The 27079-nt window shown below is 34.7% G+C and overlaps 2 protein-coding genes across 6 annotated transcripts in view; one reads left to right on the forward strand and one right to left on the reverse strand.

The window, feature by feature from the left end:
• LOC105484310 (coiled-coil domain containing 82) overlaps positions 1–22091 on the reverse strand; it is a 30676-nt gene extending 8585 nt beyond the window's left edge. The window contains exons 1-7 of one of the 5 annotated variants that reach the window (XM_011745810.2): positions 21998–22091; positions 19687–19770; positions 16210–16955; positions 15209–15413; positions 8055–8147; positions 5790–5914; positions 3842–4012 (exon numbers count right to left, since the gene is read on the reverse strand). In XM_011745810.2, the coding sequence (XP_011744112.1) occupies positions 3842–4012; positions 5790–5914; positions 8055–8147; positions 15209–15413; positions 16210–16941 (1326 nt within the window). In that variant the 5' untranslated portion in view covers positions 16942–16955; positions 19687–19770; positions 21998–22091. Of the gene's footprint in view, positions 1–3841; positions 4013–5789; positions 5915–8054; positions 8148–15208; positions 15414–16209; positions 16956–18604; positions 18857–19686; positions 21962–21997 lie in introns of those variants that run through there. The other 4 variants (XM_011745812.2, XM_071075495.1, XM_011745811.3 and 1 more) reach the window with 4 other exon arrangements.
• A 57-nt stretch (positions 22092–22148) lies between these two features.
• Positions 22149–25697, forward strand: LOC105484309 (JRK like). The gene is made up of 2 exons (XM_011745805.3): positions 22149–22225; positions 22628–25697. Exon 2 carries the CDS (start codon positions 22795–22797, stop codon positions 24367–24369), a length of 1575 nt encoding a protein of 524 aa, XP_011744107.1. The 5' UTR covers positions 22149–22225; positions 22628–22794; the 3' UTR covers positions 24370–25697.
• Positions 25698–27079: the final 1382 nt, after the last annotated feature.

Here is a 27079-nt window from a genome sequence, read left to right on the forward strand (position 1 = left end):
AGTTTTCTTGTGGAAAATTGAATTTTGGACATTTTACAACCCTCTTTAAATCTCCAAAAGTTTAAGAAAATCATGTTCAGATTTCTGTTCATGGCTCCGTAAAAACCTTCCTGCTTTTCAGATCATTAGAAGTAAACAGTTATTACTGTACATGGCTTGCTTATTAAAATTAACTTTTCCAATTCAACCTTATCATCAAAGCAGTCCTGGCAGTAATGACATTTCAGCAATTCAGTTGCTAATACTTCCAACTTTGTGTAAAAAGACAACACAAAAGTTGCAGTGACTATAAGGGTACCCTGTGTGTCTCCATTTCTGCCATCAAAGTAGACTGTGTGGGAGAACTCAGCTACAGCTATTCTATATGAAGTATAGACATATGATAAAGTGATTTGTATTTCTATCACATGTATTCTGTATTTCCACAAAACAAGAGGAATTTATCTGTATAGCATTTTTAAGTTGAAATGAGAGGGAAGGAGCGGTGTTTAAAAATCCTATTTTTTTTTTCCTGTATGAAAAACAAGTATCCTTTAAAAATATTTAACATCATGGTTTACTTCTTTCCACTTCTAATTCCTACCCTTCTTGGCATCTACTTATCATCATATAGATCTATAAATCAAAAATTACCTTAAAATGTTCTTGTATTATTTTTTCCCAAAACATGATCACATTTTATAAGAAAGAACCTATATGGAAGGGCACCACTGCTGTAAAGTTTCACAGAATACAGTAGATGCAAAGGATAGGTGTAAAACTCCAAGTGAACTTAACCCCTCACCCATTCCTGTTTTTAGTATATTGTTACAGCCCACTGTATTTCTTTACTATATGAATTGAAGTATACAGTATAATACAGCTTACACTGTAGGAATCAATTTGTATAAAGTACTAAAACAGGTAACATTAATCTACGATGTTAGAATAATTTCCTTAAATGTCCAGAAAAATATATTTAGAACAACTATAATTATCTAGTTCAATTTCCGTACATTAAGGAAACTATTCTAACAAGAAAATTAGTATAAAAAATACCATAGATAGAAAAATAAGTGCTGTGGTGAGTGTTCACAAAGCAGATGAGGAAAATGACATATAAATGATGACTGGTCCACTATGCAGGGTTAAGCACGGTTATATGAACTGATAAATATGAGACTGAGTCAGTTCAGTTATCAGTATGAACCAACTGATCGTACATATGTAAAAATTGGAAATGGAGCTAAAAATTATCACTGAATTTTCCTAAAGCCAAAGAAAGAATCTCATTTCTAATTTAACAGCTATATCGTATAGAGTGTAAATTAAATCTGGATAACAAACTGAGGCAAGGAAATATAATGAAACATGCACTATGCAGACTTGGTAATATTCAGCTAACTGTAGGTAGCTTTTTGAAGTATTTCTCTAAGCTCTTATTTATATGCAGAGGAGCCAGCTCCTTATGGAAGTTAAAGTATGAAGAATAAAGAAAAAAGATTCTCAAGGAAACAGTAAGTCTGGGGAAAAGTTTGTTTTCTGTTTCAGGGTCTTCAGAAACAGATAGTACAATACCAATCCAAAGGGTTCTATTTGCCCTTGTTTGGTTGGTTGGTTGTTTTTTGCACGGACATATTATACGATGCTATTTGCCTCAAAAATTATTGCTTCTTCTCACCTAATCCTAAGCATCTTAATGAGTCTGGATAGACTCTAGGCAAAACTAAATATAAATCCAAGATGGTTTTTAGTTCTCTCAAACTACCTTTCAGATTTCACAACTCTCTTTCATCCAGGTAATTTCCTTCTCATCTGTGTCCTTAAACTTTATCAAAATCTGGTGGTTCAAGGCCTCTCATCTCAGTACCCTATCAATACTGCTGTTACCAAAATTACTCTTCCCTCACTAATTCCACTTTCCATCAAGACATCCTTTCTTTCAAAGAAGCTGAAGTAAGGAGAAAAGTTTTCTTATGAAACAAATTTGATGTTAAGTGAATTCCTTAAAAGTATTATTTGCACCCTCAAAAAGAACCCTAGTTAATCCTAAAGAGTCTCAATTTTATGTAACTACAAGCAGCAACACAAAATAAAGAATTAGTTTTCAAAATAACTTGAAAAGGTGTGGGGTTAGGAACAATCTCTTTAATGCTCTGGATCATAACTAGGTTTATTTTCCCTCCCTCCCTCCCTCCCTTCCTTTCTTTCCATATATGCATTTACATTGTATTGAAGTAGGATATAAAATAAATTTTAAGTCATTCTTCACGTTAAAGAAAAAATTACTGAAATAACAATTTCATTTAAAAACAATTAATCACACTCAACATACACAATAACTAACTTAACGTTTACATAGTTATATACGTATACACACATTTTTATCAGATGCCAAGACAGTGCAAATACTAATTACTATTATACTTTCAAACTAGCATTATTTATCAACTTCATGATTATACCATTTGCTTTTTACTGAACTGCTTTGCAAAAGATAAACTTATAGACACTGAGTATGTATATAGCTTTGTGACTCTAGCTCTAAAAATCTAATATTTTTAAAAGATATATATTACCCCTTTTTTCCTCTAGGAATCTTACTTTCCATGAACTTACCAGTTTCAATGCAACCTCGATAGCATTGCATTTCATCATTTGATTTGAAAATACTTTGCCACTTTAAGAGTTATCAACTGGCATCTTAAGGTAGTTTTAATTATATACCCTTACATGCAGAATAAGCATTTTCCCATATATTTGTTAACTTTTATAGTTTTCTCTTATGTGACTGGCAATATTGATGTTCTTTGCTTTTAGTTCATACTTTCAGTTTATTGTTTTTTAAATATTTGAATAACTATTTTATATAGAATCTTTACTGCTTCACAGGAATGTCAGAGCTCTAGAAGTGATTTTCTTACTCTACTTTCCTCTTCAGGATTAGCTACAGACAGCAAAGACCATGAATGTACAGCAATGTATTTGATCTACATAACAGAACATGGTCCCTAATGTATGAAATCACTTTTGCTAGGATTCCAAATATCTTATGTCATAAAAAGTCATAGATCAGTTTTTAAACAATGGGGAAATCTGCATATGACTATTAAATATACATATATTTATATTTTTATAGTGACATATCAAACAAAACATTACCGACCAATTCTGAATTCATTATCCCCATAAAAACCTTCTAAGTCATTCTTGCAACTCAGATCTCTCAGAGGGATCTGGTCAACTACTGCTCAATAATACTGAGAAATCACTACCCAGTTTAATAGAAGAATTCAGATAAATATTATGTTTCCACCTTAATAATTGACTGAGAGGATTCAGAGCCAACTTCGGGTCTCTACTTCTCTAAACATACACCTCCTGCATGGATATGTAGACTCACAAGAAAAAGCTCTCAGTATTTTTGCATTTATAAATGTAATTTTCGCATTTGTAAATGCAGCAATCTTATAAAGATTGAAAAAAATAAATAGAAGTTGTCAGCATCTGTGCTTTTTATCATTTCACATTATACTGCTATGCTCTTGTCTAAAAAACACTTACTCTTCAATTTTTTCTATTCATACAGAATTAATAGCATCTTAACTATGTGGTGATTGCTCTAGACTCAGACATACTTCTAACAGAGTCTAGTTGAAGTACAGTGTTTTTTGAATTCTCTCATATTAGATGAACAGCTATCTTCCATTATTTACTTGTGGGTTGCCAATTTGGTGGACTATATGCCAAAAATGTTTCCACTTGGGTCAAATTCTCCTTAGGATACTTAGGGTTATCTGTGCAAGTTTATGAACGAAAAATTTCTAAATACTGAAAATTAAAATTAGAGGGAAGAAAATACCTGTTTATCATGGGACATGAAATTATCTATTTTCATGGTCCTGGTGTTATACAACTTTCCTGATAAATGCACTGAATATTTACAGTAGCGATGCAGTCCACAAGCCTGGCAGGAACAGTTTTCAGGATTCTTCAAACGAATACTTACATTACAATAATTTTCCACCCGCTCCTGAAAACAAAAAATATAAAAAACGTTTAAAAGAATAAAAATAAAAACAAAAATAATCTAATCAAATTAAAACATCTTAGGAATCACAATATAAAGAGATATAAGAGCAAAACACCCTGGCATTTCTTACTTTAATATTGAGCACACAGTAGGTATTTTACAAGATACGTTTAAATAAAAAAATTTATAATCTTGGCTATTGCATGAAAATAAACCAGACTAGGAAAAAACTAGTTTCATATCTCTTACACTTATGTGGTTGCTACTTCTTTTCCATTTCTCATCTCTAATTAGTGTTAATGAGGTATCAGTTAAAAATAGAAGCAGCAACAATGTAGGATGATATAAGAAAAGTAATTCAAGTAGGCTAGTTAAAACTTGAGAAAAAAAATCACATTCACTTTCCATTGTATGAATTATATATTTTCCACAAAAATATTCCAGAAATAATTCAATCCTCCTATGATAACTTACTGCAGTCCTGTGGGAAAAAAAAGTTGACACTAGGACTGCCATGTGTCCGGTATTCATATGGACAGTTTAATAGCTCAGTTATCAATGAGTAAACAAACTAAAAAAACACTTGGTATTCACAAATAAGCTTCATTATTAAGCTATGAAGTTACTTGTCCCTGAGTATTTCTGCTTATGTTCTAGGCCTGTGCTAGATACTACTATTCTAATTGGTAACATAGATTAGGTTTTAATACAGTATTTGAACTGCAAACAATGAGCATATTAGCATGGTTACTAAACCACATTTATATCCTCTACCAGCTGGATGGTAATTAAGTATCCAATATACTGACAGTTTACTTTTTATGTTATATGATTGAAAACTACATTTTCTGGTGGTCAAGTTTTCATATTTTTCATACTTCATGGCACTTTATGACATGTATTACTTACAGGCTGAAATTCAGGCTGAATAAATAATCAATCACCTTCCTTTCCTGCTTCTGCTGTACTCCATGGAAGTACAAGTTAAGATGAAACCTCTATTTACCTCTATCAGCTCAGTTCTGAGTGACTACCATCAGCAGAGCACCCCTGATGACTAACACTGGATACATAAGTGAAAATAAACTTTGTTGGGTTAAGCCATTGGGATTTTATTATTGGTTTGTTTGTCATATTCTTTATCTTTTGTAGCATAACCCAGCTTATCCTAATTAAGATCTTACTGAATCATCTGTGTCTCAATTTTCAGCTAATACTTCTTGGTATCTTACAGTTATTATTCCAACATCATATTATCCAAATTCAGTATAACTCACCACAATATGGTATCATAAGACGTAAACAAGTGTTTCATAAACAGAGCTTCATAGAGTAAAACACGAATTTAGGGAAAAATTGTATTCCATATCCCCCTTTGAATATTTATAGTATAAATTCACATATAATACTTGGGAAAAGTCTTCCAGTGAAGAAACAAGCTTACATTAAATCCACTGGTTCCCAAATTTCTTTGGCTATGGAACTCTCTTTTCTGACATAACAACACCCTGTGAGACAATCTCCTCATTTTAAAAGATGGGCTAAGCCCTGGATATGTTCTAAAGTTATTCATCATTTGGAACCACTTAATTAGTGGATAGATATAGTTAATGTAAATGATTAAAACAATAATAGCTTTTAGAAGATGTGAGAAATAATAAGCTGATTATTTAACAAAGAAATGCCAATATTTTAAAAGTATTCAGTCTGGATTTTAAACTCCTGAGAGGTTTGCTGCCTCCACCCCCAAGAAGAGATTCAAAAACAAACTGTATACCTTATATTGGTCTTTCCAACGACTTCTAGATACTAAACTCTCTAGACGAGGCTGAACAAAGCGGTTATCCAAATAATGAAGAGATGTTAGCATAGCTTTTGCATATGATTTTTGCCTTGTGCCATCTGTTCAGAGGATAAACAATAAAAAAATCATTTTGTTAATAAGAAATATTTAAACAATTTAATACTTAAAAATTTCTTCCCAACTTGGTTGGAAGCATTTAAATTAGGAAAAAAATATTTAAAAAATCATTCCATCAGAACATTAAGAAAAAACAGGACAGGCCGGGCACAGTGGCTCACGCTTGTAATCCCAGCACTTCGGAGGCCGAGGCGGGCGGATCACTAGGTCAGGAGCTCGAGACCATCCTGGCTAACACAGTGAAACCCCATCTCTACTAAAAATACAAAAAATTAGCCAGGCGTGGTGACGGGCGCCTGTAGTCCCAGCTACTAGGGAGGCTGAGGCAGGAGAATGACGTGAACCCGGGAGGCGGAACTTACAGTGAGCCGAGATCGCACCACTGTACTGCAGCCTGGGTGACAGAGCGAGACTCTGTCTCAAAAAGTTCTCTTTGTAAGCATCAAGCTTTAACATTATTTTCTGATAACAAAAAAAGCCAGAAGAAAAAGCTTACCAAAATATCTTTTATTCTCTTATACAAAACTGACATGAAATTAGCCCCTGAATTCCAGATAAAGTTCAAACTTCTGAATAGGCTTTCAGGGCTGTCTACAAGTGACTCTATTCTACTGATCCCATGGTAACTCCTTGTATCAACAAATCAGAATACTCTTTTCTGTCTAGGCCTTTTCCTCATTCTTCTTTAGCATGCTGCAATCATTACTGCCTTCCTGATTTGGTTCATAGTATATTCTCTACATGTATCTGTCATAGTATGAATTTAAGCCTTATTTTTCTGTCTTATTTGAAGTTTTATTAATTTATTTAGCTAATGAATTTATCATGTTTCTTTAAATAACCACAAATTCAAACACCTTACCAGGGCTTACAAAGCCCTTCTGTCCTCAGCCTACTCCTCCAAGCTCCTCTCTTTTCCTTCTTTCCTGTCTCATTCCACTTCAGCCACACAGGCCTTCTAGTTGTTCTTGAACACAGCAAACTTATTCTTTCCTAAATGCCTTAGCACCTCCTTTGCCCTCTGCTAAGCAAGTAGTCCAAGTATTACTTGTACCCTTTGTTTCATTCAGGTTTCTATTTAAAAGTTACCCCAAGAGGCCTTTTTTGACCAATGTAACTAGTATATAACATAAACTTTACCTTCCCTTATTCTCAATCTTCTTACCCTATTTTATTCTTTTTTTTACAAGAACTAATTACTCATTGAAATCATATTATGTTATATTTTGTTTACTCATTCATTGTCTGTCTCTCCCATTAGGCTATAAGTAACATGAGTGCAGGAATCTAATATATCTTAAGTCACTGTCATATCCCCCGCCCTCAAATAATGCCTAGCTTATAGTAGGCATTCAATAAATGTGTTCAATATATTGTAAATGAAATCTTATTTGGCAATTAGTTATTCAACACAATATATTTATAGTCTATTAAATGCCAGATTCTGTGCTAGATGCAAGAGAAATGGGGATATATATATCCCCATATATATATATATACACACACATAAATAAATTTACTCCTTCCCATGCACTATGACAAGGGAAGAAAGCAAAAATACATTTTCAATACAAGATGAAAAGTGCATATAAATGAGTACTGAGTACTACCATACTCAGAATGATGGTGGCACAAATGAGAATGACAAATATTATGTGAATGGGTCATAGATAGATTCATAGTAGAAATGTTTTTATACTCACCTAAAACATCTGGGACAAAAAGGGATTCTATTCTAAGAAGAAACAGCATGGACAAAGGCACAAAAGCAGAAAACAGCATGGAACTTTTAATGAAATTCAGAGCTCAGGGAGGCTGGGTTTGGCACATGGGTATTAAGACACTGTTGTTTTAGGTGTTATACTGTCAAATTCACTGTTAACTCTCTAAGGGCAAGGACCTGTCACAAACTTACCTTCCACATATCTCAGATAATGAACACTAACAAGCATTTTACATGAATGGAGTTTTGATGTAGTTGATCCTACAGGGAAAACATTGGAAGGTCTTACAAATGATCATCGATGGTTTTGTTTAATTTACATAGTTTTAAAAGTGAGGTTGTTTTAAAATTGGAAAAATAAATAAAAACCAATTGTTTCATTTATAGTATTAACTTACCATATAATGTTCCAAGAAAAGATTTATCTAAAGCATTGATCAGAAGAGCCTTCACAACTGTTTCAAAATGAGTATAGTGGTCACTAAAAGAATCTGAAATTAATTTTAAATATATATTAGAACAGAGCAGACAAAATAATTTCTTGAATACAATAGGTTCCATTCTCCAATGCTAAGAAATTAAAACTATAGACAGCAGAAACAGCTTAATCATCCTAATTTTATAGCTTCCTCGATGACTTGTCTAGTCACGGAGCAAATCTCCATTTTCCAAACTTATTGGCTTCCAATCCAAAGTGTCTAGCTGTAATTTCAAATCTTCACTTCCCAAACTTAAAACTGTTCAGAGAATATTAAAATATGTTGTAAAAAAATAAAAATTGTCCCTTGAACACCTGTATTTAATTGTCAATTTGACACTTAGAGTGAGAGAACAAGAGAGAAAACCTCCAAAGACAGATTAATATGTCTTATTCTGTAAAACACGTTACATATGAAATTGTCCAGGGAACTGCTACCTTAGCCAGAACCCCAAAGGCTACAAAAACTTCATTTCCCTTTTCATGCTGCCCCAGATTTAGGATTTTCTACAGCAGTTTAGAAAACCTGTCTATTTCCTTCCCCATACCACATATTTAAGCCCACTTTCTCACTAACCAAATCTCATACATGACATCACCTGTTGTGACAGGCCAGGCAGTGGTTAAGAGAGAAGATTCCTACTATTCTCATTACTTTTGGATCAGAGTTTATTATGACTGTGGAAATGTTCTCTATCAACCACGACCCCTTCCTTGATCCAACAGTCACTGTAGAATACAGTGCCCCTGCTCGGGGCACCTGTGAGGACACATTAAGGGCAGACTGAGTATTTCAAGAAATATAGATGATGTCTGACAAGCGATTAAAGCAAAATAAGACCTATCATTAGCAACCATGGATAGATTTTGACTCTTCTTCCACTTGAAGTAAAAAGAAAGATGGGATTCAACATGGAAAACCCTCGTCATTTATATTTTAGTTACTCAAAGGGCTGTGTCTAACTCTTTCAGACTTTAGGGTACATTTTAGTATGCATTCTTTTCTAAGGAGACACCTATAGAAGTGCTAAAGAGATTAAAAAAAAAGGTAATACTAAAAATCAGTGACAATAGCAGATCATTTGGCTATTAGCCTTTAGATAGCCTATGATCAAAGGCAATAATCATGGCCTTTAATGAATGTAATATTTTCTTAAAAATCAGTAGAGCATAATTAAAAAATGAAATAATACTTCAATAGAATTTAACTTTGACTAGACTGTTATCAAACTCTGGATATAATATTGGGCAATTTTATTTGCGTTAAAATCCATGTAAACTGTATGTATAATAGCATTTCTCAAATGGTATTAAGAGACACTGGGAATATTAACAGATGTGTTGAGAAACAAATCAAATTCATCCCATGTGCACCTAAGTTTAACTATCATACAAGTTGCAATAGAATATTTCATCCTACTGAATGTATTATTCTTGACTGTCCTTATGTCCAATGCTACTTATCTGTTACAGTCTTGAGAATTGCTGCTCTATTTCAAAGACCCTGAGAGGAAATGAAAAGGGCAGAAATCAAAATCATTTGAGGAGTTTTGTCCCTAAGATTCTTTTTTTATCAGTGTGTAACAGAACGTACTTCAAAAAAGTCAGGAAAAAGGCTTCTATTTAATTATGCTTGAGCGGACTGGTGGATGGTAGTGGGATAATCCTCCTGGAATTTCAAATTGAAAAATATTACTGAGCAAAATATATGCCAGGCATCATTGTAAGCATTTTACATGCATTGCTTTATTTTTCACAACAAGCCTGTGGGATACTACCATTACCCTAGATTCATTTCTGGTTGAGAAAAGTGAAATATAGAGAAGATGAAAAACTTTCCTAAGACCAAACAGTAAGTTTCGGAACTAGGGCTGGAACCCAGTCTAACTCCAGATTTCATGTTCCTATCCCCTAGTTAAATATTACTATACATGGTAGATTTGATATATGTCACAACACAAAATTTAGACTTGGATGGAAAACTGGAGAAAATAAAATTCAAATCTCCCATTTCAAGAAAAATGGCATTCTCAGTGACAAAATAACTTATCCAAGGTGATACAATTAGACGGAGGCAAAATGAGGCTTAGAGCTCAGCTCTCCTCCAGAGCTTTTCTCATAGTGCTTTAATCCCTATATTGAATGAGCTTCTATGGAATGTCCCAGGAATATTGTTTTAAACAACATTTTAAATATTTTAAATAAGCTTTCCCATGACTATTTTAAAAAACTGGAAAAAGCATAAAAAAGGAAACTATATTTGTGTTTATGCATAACTTATTTTTTTCTAAAGTAGTTAATCAATTTCCTTATAGCCAATCATTTGGTAGTCTCATCATTCTTCGTTGATTTCCTTGTATCCTATACCACATACTAATTTCACATATATGCCAAGATTTTTTTTTTTAATACCATGTGCCTTTCCTACTGGTCTGGCTGTCATTCTTCAGAATTGTTTTGCAAAGTTTAACCAAAAAAATTAGTTTCAGAAGACATAACTTCTTGTTCTACGCATATTACCTTTCAGAAACATGCTTGTCTCTCTACTTATCCATGTTTTCTGTTCTGTTTCACAGTGAAGTGTATTTTTTTATCTACAAAGCTGTGCTTTTCTTCTAAATAGTAGGCTTAGGAAGTTTATTTTGGTTGCCATTGTAGATGGAATTTTTCCTGATTATATCACTTAATTATTGTTAGTATGCAAGAGAACCACTCAGATTTACATACTGTGAATCTGGTGATTTTTCTGAGATCTTTTACCAATTTAAAAGTAGTCAGATTATCTTGGATATTTCTGGGAGATAAGTTTCCTGGGACACTACAGAGCTGGAGATGGACACTGTTAAAGGATTCCTGGACACTATCTCTGCTTTCTCCCACAACCCCAAGGAAGATGTGGTCTTGTTAGTGCTAAATTTATTTCAAGAACCAAGAGAATGTTTACAAATATTCACTTAGGTAAAAGCATGTAGATTCTTGACGCACTTTCTTCTGGAATGGAGGTATCAGCCTAGTATATGAGGCAAAGGCATAGCAAGAAACTGATTTCTTTTTCTACTTTAACATTATCTCCCCCATCTTCATCCCTGTAGGGCAAAAAGAATGTGATGCAAGCCATGAAAAGATATGCTATATCTACTCCTGCTTTCAAAGTATTTATATCCCTTCTCTTAACTTCTGTATCCTTGGTTAAGTCAGAAACTTTTAGTTTATATGTGTGTACATAATACACACACACCCACACACACACATACATAATGTTCAAATGTCTTTTCTTTTTCAATAGTTATATTTCGTTTTTATGTCTTGTTGCATTTTCCAAAACATCTAGAACAAAGTTAGTAGAAAATATTTTTGTCATGTTCCTCATTTTAAGTATGCTGTTGTCTCTTGGTTTAAAATACAGTCATGTAAAGGAAGTATGTTCCTATTACTAATTTTTTAACAACTGCTTTTCTTAAAAGCCAGGTATGGACATTGAATGTTACTGACGTTTCTCCTAGAATCTCAATAAATTACATGATTTTTCTCTACTGACATATTAATGTAATATATTAATGACTTCTAATATTAAGCCATTTTTATAGTTCTAAAAAGAATGATTAGAGATCTTTTTCTCTATTCTTGTAATTACAGAAACAGTTCATACATCTGTTTGCAAAACTATTTTCATCAATTTATTAGGAACGTGGGCCTCTTTAATCTACATAAATGTGTTATGTGTTATGAAAATACCTCAAGAATACTTTCTTCTATAATAACGTTGAATTCATCTTATGTTTTCCCATCCAAAAATATGGTGATTTTTAGTATTCAAATTTTCTTTTACATATCTAACTAAAGTTGTACAATTTTCTTCCTTTACATTTTCATTTGTTCTGTATTTCTGCCACCCCCTCCCCCAAATTTGTGAAATAGGGTCTTCGTTTCTAGTCCTTTATTATCTTCTCCTTTACAACTATTATTTTTTTCTTCTCTACCCTAGAACTTTTTAACTATCTCCTGTCACTCATGAGAGTTTCTGTACTGTTAATTCTGCTATCAACTGCTTTCAATAGACTTTATTTCTGACTTCACATTTTAAAATTTTTGGCAATTCTTATTTTAGCTAGCTCCCTTTCACCTCAAATTGTTCTCTCCTTATAACTTCTTTTTCATAGACTGTATAGCAAATGTTTTATAGCATTTTCTTGTTTCCTTTAATGAAACACTTTTCACAGTTATTTTCTTCCTCTGAGTCTACCTTTACCTTATACTGCAATAAATTTCACAGGTACTTTTTACTTATCCTAGAACAAGGGAAAGTTCTAAAATTTAATATTTAACATAAATGGTTCTGAGTCTGTTCTTAGGCCCATTCTTTATCGTGTTAATAGAATGATTTTCTTTAATTAGTAGATGGAGACTAAGTGGATGTTCACTTAGTCTAGTTTCCAGTGTTCTAGCAAGGCATAGTAGACTTAAACGTATTCTACTCTTATTTCTACTACTTGATTCTGTCACTCTGAATATATGATAGAGTACTAGGTAAATAAGGTATCCACAAATCTGAAGATTTTTCCTCTTTACCTGCATACAATATTTTTAGCGTGTGAACTATGTAAGCGTGATATGCAATGGACCACTGCTATTTTGTCCTCTTACTCCCTACTGTATCTTTTCCAAGAATTGTAGTTTCAGAATAAATATAAAGAGACACTAACAGGGATTGATAATAAAAGAAAAAGACTATGACTGTCTTCAACTATGTAGCAAGAGGGAAACTAGTCTGTGGTGCATCTCTCAGAGCCAAATGGCAGATAGGAAATTACATAAAAGGTACTAAAAAATGAGCCCTGTTGTAAAGTATGAACTATTGTTAATAATAATTGTAACAGAAGTACCAAACTAATAAACGAGGTTAATAATAGGAGAAACTGTGTATGTGAGGGGGTATATTTGAACTCTGTACATTCCATTCAATATTTCTATAACTCCAAAACTGCCCTTAAAAAAACCAACAACTAAAAGGTGTAGAGAAGTTGAAGTTCCCATATGCTAGCCTTTTATTTCCATTAATTGGCAGGAGTTGATATGAGTGGGCATCTCTCAGCAAATGTTCATCACATTCTAGATAACCCAGAATAGGATATCTCCTAACTGAGTATCCCTTTAATTTAAACGTCCAGGTGGCAAGTGAACCAGTGCCTATTGATATAAGGAAAACATTCATTAACTTACTGTATAGAGATAACTGTAACTGGCATCTCTGTAACTGCCAAATTTCTTGAAATTTGATTCATATCTCAAAATCCACTATTTTATTATAAATCATGAGATATAAATCAAGTCATGTTACGCTTTATTTTAGTCAATATGGCCTTTTCTGAAATATTTGGAAAGAATGCACTTAAAGAAAAAAAATAAAAATGTATCCATCCAACAGCCTGTTCCTACCAGAGTTGTAAAACATCATAAAAACAATCTTTGAAATTTTGTAGAATTATAGGAATCATAATAATAATAAATATAGCTTACATTTTCAGGTTCCAAGATTTATATTTTCATGTAAGTAACGTCCTATCTTTGATAGGTTTCACTGTTTGAGAGAAGCTTCAAAAGGTCTGATAAAACCAACGGTTCTCAAAGTCTTTGTCTGCAGATCCCTGATAGTGCCCAAGTCCATTTAAGGAAATCTGTGATTTCAAGTAATAAGACAGCTGGCCCCTTAACTTGAATCATGGCGGTAGCATCAAACTACTAGTAATCATTACTGTCATTATTGCTATGCACTCACAGTAAAAAAGTAACTTTCACTTAAGAATGTCCTCTTTGAACTAGTAAAATTATTAATTGTATTAAATCTTGAATCTGAAGTACACATCTTTGCAGTATTCTATAGGATGAAATGGAAAGTGCATAAAAAGTACTTATACTGCATACCAAAGTACAATGATTGTTTTGAGGGAAAAACACCTGTGCAACTGTGTGTGCTGGGAGGAAGCCTCATTTTTCATGAAATACCATTTTTATTTGAAAGAAGGAGTGACAAGCTCTGGTTATTCAGACTTGGGAAATCTGTCAGACTTTTCTCAAAAAAGAACAAAGTAAGCCTGTCAGTTCAAAAAGAACAATTCACAGTGTTTTGTCGCCAATGAAAACAATCAAGCTCTAAAGCAGAAATCAGAATTTTGAAAAACTTATATGTGCTATTCTGAGCCTGACAGCTTCTCAATACCTGAGAAATATTCTCATGGGACTGGTGGTGATATTAATGAATATAATTAAAAAAATATATAATGAAATATGTCAATATTTTGGAGGATCTGTATCATCCAGTGAACCAGTATTTTCCAAATGACCGATGCATTTCATCACAAAATCATGCATGGGGAAATGATCTATTTAAATTGCAAGATAGACCAATGGTTGTAATGCAAGCACTAAAAGTTCATTTATATGGTTTTGGATTCCATATTACCTTTAAGAAAGCAGTATTATTTGTCAAATTTTGGCATAGTATCAAATGAGAATATCAACAATTATTTAAAAAATACTATTAAAATACTCCTCCCTTTTCCAGCTACCTGTGTGAGGCAAAATTGTTTTCATACACTTCAACCAAAACAATATGTCACAACACACTGAATGTAAAAGCAGATAAAATAATCTAGCTGGCTTCTATAAGCTAGACATTAAAGATTTACGAGAATGTAAAACAATGCCATTTATCACATTTTGGGAAAAATACAGTTACTTTTCATAAAATTGTTATTTACATTAATGTAATAAATTTACTAAGGGTTATTTTAAATGAATTAATATATTTTAAATTTCTCAGTTTTGATTTCCACAATGGTAAACACTGACAGGCATAACTCATTGAAGTAAAGGTGTGTTGGGGGTTAATAATTTTAAAAAATGTAAATGTTTCCTGAGACCACTGGAATAAACTATCAAACTGACAAGGTTATCTGAAAATGAAACCACAGTTCCTAGTCAATGATTCAGAACATGATATTAAAAGGCTAATTTGATACTTGATATAATATCATAAGAACAACTCATGAAGTATTTTCTTAATATTGAACTTACAAAGAGAATTCTGTTTTACTAATTTCAGTTGTGGTGTAGTTAATTTTTCTCCTTGTTGGTTTTTATTCTCTTCATCACTCTCCTCATCTTGCACTACAAAGTCATCGATACTATAATCATCTCCATCTTCATCAGGTTCATAATCATCCTCTTCTTCCTCCTCATCATCTTCATCACTGCTTGGGCAGGATTTCTTTTCAGAGCCCTAATTAATTTAAAATAAATGCTTCAGTAAATTGTGCCATTAAAATGGTAAGTTGGATATAAAATTAAAATACTAAATCTGACAGCAAAAAATGATCCATAGAAATTAACTTCATTGGGCCGGGCGCGGTGACTCAAGCCTGTAATCCCAGCACTTTGGGAGGCCAAGGCGGGCGGATCACAAGGTCAGGAGATCGAGACCACAGTGAAACCCCGTCTCTACTAAAAATACAAAAAAAAAATTAGCAAGGCGCGGTGGCGGGCGCCTGTAGTCCCAGCTACTCAGGAGGCTGAGGCAGGAGAATGGCGGGAACCCGGGAGGCGGAGCTTGCAGTGAGCCGAGATCGCGCCACTGCACTCCAGCCTGGGCAACAGCGTGAGACTCCCTCTCAAAAAAAAAAAAAAAAAAAAGAAATTAACTTCATATTTTAAAGTTAAAAATAATTTTACCATATTAAATGGTGAACTTCTGAAATTATTAATAAGAAGAATATACCTTGGTTAAGTGATGTAAAATGTTTAAAATGGACATTAGAATTATAAGAAGTTAAAAACAAGAAAGATCATATAAAATAACAAATAGTCTTTCAATTTTAAAAAAGGATGGACTGAGGCTCATGATAAAATAGTATATTACATACAATAGTGTAATCAAACATGTTCAAGAATACTTGTGATTAAAGGATAAATTCTACAATTATTGAGGAACGGAACAGACTCAGCACTTTGATTTATATATAAAATACTTCAAGAAAAAAACTGAAAAACAGTAACAAATCCAACAAAATATAACACACCTCAAAATCTCTACCATGATTGCGTCTCAGACGAGATCTTTGTTTTGAGAGTTCTTTGAGCTTCTGAAGTTGTTCTCGCTTTCGTGCAGCTAATGTTTTTTCAGGAGTTTTTGGCTCCATTTCCACTGAAGAACCTTCATCTTCAACCACTCTACGTGGACGTTTAACACCTACTTTTCTAACTAGGATATCACTGTCATCACTCTCATCACTGTCACACATCACAGAGGACAGCCTTCTTCTTTTTCCTCTCTTGATGTGTTCTTCTTCTACATCATCCTCTATTATTTGTCCAGTTTGTTTGTTGAGATCATTATCCTCTTGACTTACATGTTTTTCCTGATCTTGTAAATCAATATTCCTATGTTTGGTTTTGTTAGTTTCTTCTTCATATGTTGAACTGTTGCCAGTGTTAACGAGACACTTACTGTTGTTTCCTTCACTTTCAGTTTTACTTAAGTTAAGCTCTCTTTCACTTCCTGGTGTTTTATTACAATCAAGTCCCTTGTTACTATCAAGCTCTTCATCATTTTCAAAACTTTCGTAATTATCAACACTTTCACTACTATCAAGCTCTTCACTGTCAAATTCTTCACTATCAAGCTCTTCATCACTATCGAATAATTGTGAGATACTACTTCTTTTAGTTCGCCTCCAATCAACTCGAGATTTCTGCTCAGGCACGTGACTTTTAGAATTTTTCCTTGTTTCAGGTCTTCTAACATGTATCATTTTCACTTAAGCTTCTACAAAATAAAGTTGTTAGGAATATAACAGTGATAACCAGATTAGAGCAATGAATGCATTTATGGTACAAATTATATTTATTTGGCTTTATTGAATGGTCCACAAAGGCAAAATCACATGAAATACCTGAGTGAAGATGGTAGAACATTAATTTAACAAATAATTTACTGAATGCCTATGAAATAATTATATGAACACCTATTCTGAATTATGTTGTATGTTGTGCTGAAAGGGATACATAGAAAAATCATGGTCCTGTCCTTCAGAAGATTATAATCTATGTGCAGAACTAAAATATCTAAAACATATAATAATTAAGAAAATTTCAAGGTAGTATTTGGTATCAAATGAATAACATAAATAACTGCAATAAAAGTGGAAAGATGCAGGGAGATCAGTAAGGCAAGTGCTTCACTTTATCTTGAACAGATGTGATCTGATAGCATTCTGAAGGATTCATTGTATTTGAACAGAATGAAAGAAAAAGGGATGTCAGGCAAGTAATATGGTAAGGGCAAAACTCTGGCTTTAAGAAAGAAGATGGTATGTTCAGTAAGTAAGTGTGGCTTAAAAGGTATACAAAAAGAGTTTTATGCTGGAAAAAAGGAGAAACGAATAGAAAACTGAAAGGGATTACCAGGATGACTCACCCTGTAGGCAAAGGATTCTGAATACAGAAATGATATAAATTATAAAAGATCAATTTACACGAAGACAGTTATAAAGTAACAAATGACATAAAAAAGAGAGCAGTGTAAAATTGAGAGATAATCCACTAAGACTGTAGCCTCTTTATACCTTAGAAAAATGGGAGTGGCTTTCCCCTCAAAGTTAAAGATACAATATAACCAATAGAAAACTTAACTAGTAATCCAATAATGTAGTTAAGTGAATGAAACAAATAAGTTTCACGGCAAAGCAGAGCATGGTATTGGGAAGAAAAACAAAAGCTGTCAGTATATCATTTAGAAAAGAATGAACTCCATTAAAATTATCACAAGTATATATTAAAAGAACAATTAGTGACAGGTAAGATAACTAGAAAATAAAGTAACATATGTACTTCTGTGGTTGTCAAGGAATAGAAATATGACAATGTAATGAGACTGACCTCATAATACATGTGTTAGAGGTATACATTGAACTGACAGCTATCCCCACCAAAGAAATCACCTTATGAGGCGGATTATTTCAATATTTCCACCACAGTACAGAATATTCCTGGAGTCTTTCTATAAACCACACACTATAAAAAATCTAAAAATATGAAAATAATCATATTTCATTTTTTATCCCAAAAAATGGGATAACCTGTTAGCAGCTTGCAGAAATGAAATTCAACTTAAGAAGACGAGAATTAACTATCAGTAAAAATATTCAAAAAATGTGCTACAAATTCTGAAGGTAATTACAAAAATTCAATGCCAAACAGTTTTTGAGCAATGGGATGGTGTTTCTAGCTTTCCAAGAGGATTACTTTTTTCCTATAGATTGTGGAAGAGAAGATATAGCTCATTTAATTGTACAAATTCTGGTACGTTTATACGGCAATAAGATTTTCCGTATAATGGTTTACACCTCATGTAAAATCAGAACAGGGCTGCCAAGATTATACGGCAGAAATTATAGGGTGTAGGATGAAATATACCTTTTATTTTTTTAAGAGATAGGTCTCGTTCTGTTGTCCAGGCTGGAGTGCAGTGGCATGATCATAGATTACTGCAGCCTTGAACTCCTGGGCTCAAGCGATCTTTCTGTTTCGATTTTTAAGTTTTTTGTAGAGATGGAGGTCTCACTATGTCCTGATCTCCTGGCCTCAAGTGATCCTCCCACCTTGGCCTCAGGGCTGGAATTACAGGCATGAGCCACTGCCCAAAGTATAACCTTATGACAGTAACTGCTATAAAATATAACCAGCATTGTAATAGCAATCTAACAAATTCTGGTCAACAGGGCAGTCTGCTATTTGAAATTATCCTTGGGTTGCATCTTACAAAAGGTTTATATTAAAATCAGCAAAGATGAAAATTGTGTGTAGTCAAAATAACCTTTTAAAAAAACCTCTATATTACTCTTAAAGTATGGTTTTGTGTACACTATACTGCGTTACAATACGTCCACCCAGTTTCTCCTCCAGGTTTTAAATAGCTTACTGTTTCTTTGGTTAAGCACCACATGAACTAAGCATCTTATATTATTAAGCCATATAGTAGAAAAAAGTATTTGTAAACACATAAATTTGCATAAGCTAAGTGTGCATATGTGCACGTGTAGTATATCACATTGTAATAACAAAGTATGGCTTTCTAATAAACATGTTTGAATTGGGAAAAATAATGAAAAAACATTTATGAAAACAATGACAAATATGGTTGCAGTAGATACACTAAAACGAATATGGACAGTAAAGAACATTAAAGTGAAAGATGATTTTTATTAGTACCCAAAAGCAAATTCATATACAATAGATGATGATCTTCCAAAACTATAACATGCCCAGAATGTCAGTTATTTATCATGAAACTGGTGATTCCTATGACAATGGTGGAAATGATTAAGAATGTCACACTATTAAAAACTTATGACTGCACAGTTAAGCTATAAAAGAAACTTTAAGTTTTTAGTGCATTTTCACATTGATTTTTAAATCCTGACAATGATCTTAGAAGGAAGATATCTATATTTATGTATAAATATCAAAGCCAAGGACATACAATTTAAATGACTTACCGAAGATCACGCAGCTTGTTGGTGACAGAGCAGGGATTAGAAATCGGGTCTCTTGATTCCCCGTCCAGTGCCACACAATGACTGCTGCCAATATCATATTTGTACAAGGTAGTAAAAATTAAGCTTTTAAAAATCATTATTGTATCTCTCATGCTATATTTTAGTTTCAGAAAAATAACGATTAAATGGTTTAGAGTTTACAAACACGCTTTTTAAAAAAATCATGTAACTGAATTTTACTGCCCATGAGTTAGACCAGAAACTTCTAGAAATTATCCACTAGGCAAGAAAAGAATGCAAAAGAGATGAATATTTGCAGACTTCCCTCTATCATCTTATTAATAACACCAATCGCAAAATTTAAAGGAGTCCCCAGTGAGCCCAAGTAAAATTTCGAAGAAAGGCAGTCCCTGATGAGAAAAATATTTAGGAAAACTGCAGAATTTGAATGCCCGATGCAACATCTTTTATTTAAACAAAATAAATCAGGTTTCCTTGGGCAATTGCCAAATTGCCAGAGTCTCTCATATTTGAAAATGACCATTTATACCAGTAAGATCAAAAATTCTGTTACTGAAAAGGAAAGATAATTTGAATATGTTTGGCTCTTCTTTTTAAATTGTAGGTAGCTTTACCATATTAGCTGGGAAGGGAAGAATGATAACGGAGGGAAAAGGTGAGTGAACCTCGGAAGAGAATGTGAAGGAAAGCTAGTTTGATGGGTAAGATGCCTCTTGGTCTTTACAACCCACTCAAAAAAGAACCCATGCAAATGAATGTTACTTCTGTATATTCTGAACACACACTTAATTTCCTGAAATGAGAATTTTATCGAGCTTCTGTAATGATACCTCACCTTTAAGCAAAGAAAAAACAGACTCCAAACAGAAAGCATTAAATAAGTGAATGAAGACGATTAATACTATCACATCTTTGTGTTTCATGGTTAATATAAGGTGCACATACATAGCTATGTTATCTGCCAAATAATAGATATTAAAGGCAATAATCCATATTACTTGTGTTCTTTCTCTAACACAGTACCTCTATAGCTAAAAGAAAGTACTTTGATGATGTCATTTGACTTTCTCATAAGAAATATACTTCCTTCTAAACTTTGAGGTTAATTCATACTCAAGAAAAGATTCATTCTAGAAATCACCTACTTGCTGTATAAACAATGCAGGTGGTAGTTAACACTTTAGAGATTTGAAAGGCAGTGGAACCTGAGGTCATTATTTGAAATTCCACCGGGAGGGATCCATTTTGTGTGTAAAACATCACTCCTCTTTGATGTTTTCTTTTATGTGGCAGTTTGGAGAGCAAAGATTAATAAGCCGAAAAATAATTATTGAATATCTACCAAAATGCAAGTACCTGCTTGGAACTGTGCTGCCACCAGATCAAATAAACATGGTCTCTGCTCCCAAGCAGCTCACAATCTGATGAAATTACTAGGGACACCAAAAACAAGCCAGCATAATACACGATTTGAAGGCTACAGTGTATGATTATGATCAAGTTCTTATCACATTGCTATGAATAAATGTATCCTGGTTCCTCTGTTGGCAGGAAAACAGGACAGCAAAACATGACAGAAATAGGATATGAGAAAATAAACATAAAGAGAGGAAAGCCTATTTCCCCCACTTAGAATCACAGTCCAACAGTCCACAATTTCGCAAAGTGGATCCCGCTGGAATGGTATCCGGGATAACTATATTATTCATTAAAATCCGTTAACAATGGAGGTTAATCCAGCAGGAATGAGCGGTAGACAGAGGAACAGATCCTCTCAGGAATTAACACCCGGAAGGGTGATTTGCATGATTACAAACCTGTTTGGCGGGACGCAGGAACGCAGCGCCTGCTAGCCCACTAGTCCGTCACTCCACTTCCAGGAAAGCACAGTAGCTAGAAAACCATACCCTCAGGCCGAGCTTCGCGATGACGCGCGCAGAACGATAGAAACCCCCCGACCCCAAAAGGGCTCTGCACCGAGATAACAATTACAAGGGTCTGGAAAGGCCAGAAACCCGAGAAATCACCAACCGAGCTCCCCACATCCAAAGCACCTCCCCAAGGCGGAAATAACAGGCACCGCGCCCACTGCAGCTCAGCTGAGGAGGAGTGCTAGAGGCGCAAAGGGCTGACTGGCGCGCTCCGGCCCACCCAAACAGCGCCCGCGGGAATTTTTCTCTTGGCCCGCCAGGAGGCACGGCTTCCCCCGCCCCTCTAATAAACCATTAGCAGTGGGAGCGCAAGCAAGTCCCAGCCGGGAGACAGGCCCGCACAACCCTCACGCTCTCACCTTTCAAAGCGCCTCCGCCTCCGCCTCCGCCTCCGCCCCCGCCCCAGGCACCAGCACCTGGCAAGCGATGTTCCGCCCGCTTCCGGGGACCGAGGGAAGTCCCGCCTCTGGGTGGGGAGAGGGGCGGGGCCGAGCGGCGGGAGGGAGCGTCTTCCGGGAGCGTGGCTAGGGGCGGAGCGACTGCCGCGCGGTAGTCAGGGAGCTGTGCGGGTCCTGGTTGCAAGAGAGGTGGGGAGAGGGGCCTGGCGGGCTTTGAGGGACTGGGAGGACTGTCCTGGCTAAAGCCGGCGCGGGAAACTGGGGCTGCGGGGCGGGAGGGCCCTGCTGCTGGGGAAGGAATCTAACATATCAGTCCTGAGGAAGGGTGCCATTCCTTGACTCCTTGGCTCTTCCGCTCTCTGCCGTAACTTTGGGGTGTGGCAGGGGTTAGTGACGGGCGGTTACCCGGGATCTAGACGTGCAGGAGGTTCGTGGCCACGATGGGGCTATAGTGTTTCTCGCGGCTGCTGGGGTAACAAAACACATGCCTTTAATCCGGATTATCCGCGGTGACATGGGGCCTCCGCTACTGCCCGTATAAGTTAAAGGCCTGTTCTCTCAAACTTCCTCCTCTTTCACCTTCTTCTGCAGTCTGTTTGCCAGCCAACCCCAGCCCGGGAGGGGATCAGGGCCACCAGGTTGCTGGTAAGGTTGAAAGACTGAGTGTATTAAGACTGTTAAAGTGAGCCTGTGTAAGAGAAGGAAGGATTTTGTGGATTGCTACTTTGTGAGTGTGGGGTGAGTCCCAGAACCTCGCTATGTCGGGGAAACGGAAGCGTGTGGTGTTGACTATTAAAGATAAGCTTGATATAATAAAGAAACTTGAAGACGGAGGTTCTTCCAAACAACTGGCAGTGATTTATGGAATTGGTGAAACAACAGTTCGGGATATAAGAAAAAATAAGGAAAAGATTATAACTTATGCAAGCAGTTCTGATTCCACAAGTCTTTTGGCCAAGAGGAAATCTATGAAGCCATCCATGTATGAGGAATTGGACAGGGCAATGCTGGAATGGTTCAACCAGCAAAGAGCAAAAGGGAATCCCATATCTGGACCAATTTGTGCAAAAAGGGCAGAGTTCTTCTTTTATGCTTTGGGAATGGATGGCGATTTTAACCCCTCTGCCGGCTGGCTAACTCGTTTTAAGCAGCGGCACAGCATTAGAGAGATTAACATTAGAAATGAAAGATTAAATGGAGATGAGACTGCAGTGGAAGATTTTTGTAACAACTTTAGAGATTTTATTGAACGAGAGAATTTACAGCCTGAACAAATCTACAATGCAGATGAAACTGGACTCTTTTGGAAGTGCTTGCCTTCTAGAATTTCAGTAATCAAAGGTAAATGCACTGTCCCTGGGCACAAATCAATTGAAGAAAGAGTCACAATCATGTGTTGTGCCAATGCAACAGGTTTACACAAACTTAAACTTTGTGTTGTGGGGAAAGCAAAGAAACCTCGCTCCTTTAAATCAACTGACACTTTAAACTTGCCAGTCTCTTATTTCAGCCAAAAAGGTGCCTGGATGGATCTTTCCATTTTCCGACAATGGTTTGATAAAATTTTTGTGCCGCAAGTTCGAGAGTATTTAAGATCTAAAGGCTTGCAGGAAAAGGCTGTGCTCTTGTTGGATAATTCACCAACACATCCAAATGAAAATGTCCTAAGGTCAGATGATGGCCAAATATTTGCTAAATATTTACCACCTAATGTGGCCTCATTGATTCAGCCTTCAGATCAGGGAGTCATAGCAACAATGAAGAGAAATTATCGTGCAGGTCTTCTCCAGAACAACTTGGAAGAAGGTAATGACCTGAAATCATTCTGGAAGAAGCTAACTCTGTTGGATGCACTTTATGAAATAGCAATGGCATGGAACTTAGTAAAACCAGTTACCATTAGCAGAGCATGGAAGAAGATTCTCCCTATGATAGAGGAGAAAGAGAGCTTGGACTTTGATGATGAAGATATTTCTGTGGCTACTGTGGCTACCCTTTTACAACACACCAAAGGATTGGAAAATGTGACTACTGAGAACCTTGAAAAATGGCTTGAAGTAGACAGTACTGAACCAGGCTATGAAGTGTTAACTGATAGCGAAATCATCAGAAGAGCACAAGGCCAGACAGATGAATCCAGTGAAAATGAGGAGGAGGAAATAGAACTAATTCCAGAGAAACATATTAATCATGCAGCTGCTCTCCAATGGACTGAAAATTTATTGGATTATCTAGAACAACAAGGTGATATGATTCTACCTGATAGACTGGTAATACGTAAACTTCGAGCCACCATCAGAAATAAACAGAAGATGACAAAGTCAAGTCAATAATGTCATTTCAATTTTATTGTTCTGCTCATTGTGTTTGTGACAAACTCTGCAATATGGCTTAATTTTCTTTGTGTTCTAAGAATTCTCAGACTTGGTCCTGTGAAATACAGGCACAAAATGTATCTGAAGTGGTTTGAGGATTATGTGTTTTCATCATCTGCATCTTTTGTCCTTTGATTTGTACAGCTAATCAGAAGATGATACCGAATAGATATAAATTACATGTACACATGTATTCACTTTTTAGAATATGCAATTATGCCTTCTGTAACAGTGGCATTCCCTAAATTTTCTAGTGAAAGTTAGAGATAACAGACTGAACACTTTTCTGAAATCTTTTGCTTGATTTATGAAGGCTGCCATAGTTATCTTTTCTTGTGTTAACCATCTTAAATGATGTTTTGTATATTTTAATAGACTGACAGGATGAAAGATTTATATTATTGGATTTCAGGATGATTTATAATAATTCAAAAATGAAATTCAATAATGGGGAAATAATTATGAATTATAGAAATTATTTAGAAATCATGCCTCAGTTCTCTTGCATTTGTGTGGTTTGCAAGAGGGGGAGATTATTCTGGGAAATAAAGTAAATATGGGAAGTTATTGCCAAATGAAAGGGAAACTATGGGAAAACTGATCTATAAAGAGGCATTGTGATCAATTCATTTATAAGAAACTGGGAAATAAAAATCTGGGGAACTTTAGGTTATTTATACAAAGGGAATAAATAGGCTGATTTTAATTTGGTAAGTTGATCTTTTTATGAATTTGGTAATAGTATAGGTTTATTATTTATTCATCTAATTTTATAATACAGGTTTTGTAATGTTAATGTGATGATATGAGCTCCCACCTTATATGGGGGAACGTCTTGGGAATTTGAGATTTAATAAGATTTTTTTAGTTTTTTTTTTTTTTTTTAGTGTTTTTTTACTGCATACTCACAAATGTCTATCATTTGAAAAATATTGTAATATCTGGCCCTTTGATGAAATTACAATAATAAAGCTTTTATGATTTTAAATAAGTCATATGTTTGTGTCCTGTTTTATGAAGAAAGCAGAAATAATTACAGAAAGTGCCATACACTGAGGAATATTATTGTTTATTATTTTGATACATGTAAAAAGGGATTAATCTGCTAAAATGTAATCTAAATCAGAATTTTGATTTTTTTTTGGTAAACTATATTCAAGACATTGAAACTACTTTGCACATATTAATATTAATGTAACTTGTAATTTAAAAGTAAAATGTTTCCATGCTATTTCATGTTTTGGCCAAACATTTTTAAACAGTAAATTAGAATTGTTCTCTATTAGTCATTTTTTAAAGGTTTAACATTTTTTGTTAAAATACTTAACTTTTTATTGTGCTTTCTGTAGAATACTAATACTTCAAAAGTATTTTTAGTTTTCCATAATTTCTCTTATTTTCATGATAGATGTCTACATTTTTCAGAAGATGTGTGATGAAAGTGTTTAAAAATTAGGTTTATTGCATGAATTTCCTAAGTGTAGAGTAGGAAAAACTATCAGAAGTTAACATACATATTGAATCAGATAATGACATGTTCTGTTGTCAACTAAACTGTATATAAAATAATTTTTCTAAAATGAAAATATGTACTACAAATCTTGGAATTTCTGTCTGGATTTGCACAGTTTTTAAACTTAATCATGTCAGCCCAATGCAGCTGTTTCATTGCCACCTAGTGGTAAAACTAACATTGCTGTTAAGGTGTGTGATTTTAAACTTGAATCCCCAGTAAAAAGTTCACTGTTTTGTGGCCATGAGTGTGAATCTTGTGACTCTCTAGCCTGTAAGAGACTGCTCTTCTTTGGTTTACAGCTATTCTCTAAAATCTGCCAGCACTGGTACTCTAGCCCTGTTTTTGATCCTTCTATCCTTAATTATAAAGGCTGATCAGTAGTTGTAGTAGATGATGCCAAAAGCTATTTGGGTTCTGTATATGCCCCCAAAGTTGTATATCCTTAGCTCCTAATTCCTATTCTATCAGTGCCTTACGAGAGTCTGTGTTTGGCATTCTATTTATCCATTAAAAAATTTGCCATTGGCTCATGTTCTCTCACCAGTTTCACTAATTTTTTTCTCATTGATATGACTTGACACAATACTCTCAGAAAACCAATGACAGTGCAATGTTTCTTACATTTCCAGTAGTCAAGAATTTTGTGAGAGTAGATATACCTACACAAGATCATGTAGGAAATTATAATGTTGCTTTTTTTTCTGAGAGATTTGGGCTTTTTTTGTGGTGGGGCCGTTGTAGAAAGTTGAATTCTTTGTCATGATGAAATCCAGTAAATCAAAAATGTATTGAGTTTTACTATATGCTGAAGACTGCCAGCTGTGGTGGGTCTAGGAAAATATAAAAGAAAGGGAAGAGGTTGCTTTCCTTGAACATCTTGAAATCAAGGTGAAAAAACTATACATATTTGAAAAAAAATACCCAAAACCATCTGGCTCAATTGTAAGCTCATGTAAAAGAACCAACATAACAAGATGTGAACTATGTAAAAAAATCATCAAGATTTAGTTGCTTATTCATTTCTCCACTGATTTCTATTCTGTATACCCTTTACATTTTAAGCTATGCATTGGTCTTGATTTTTGCTGTCCCTGAGTAACTTCATCCATTTCCCTTACCTGCATGTGATCCAGTCACCCTGTCTGGCTCTAT

Source organism: Macaca nemestrina, chromosome 12, assembly GCF_043159975.1.
Source record: "Macaca nemestrina isolate mMacNem1 chromosome 12, mMacNem.hap1, whole genome shotgun sequence".
NCBI lineage: Eukaryota > Metazoa > Chordata > Mammalia > Primates > Cercopithecidae > Macaca > Macaca nemestrina.

Excerpts from the sequence above, each read along its gene's own strand:
- LOC105484309 (XM_011745805.3), top strand. The coding sequence starts at position 22,795 with ATGTCGGGGAAACGGAAGCGTGTGGTGTTGACTATTAAAGATAAGCTT.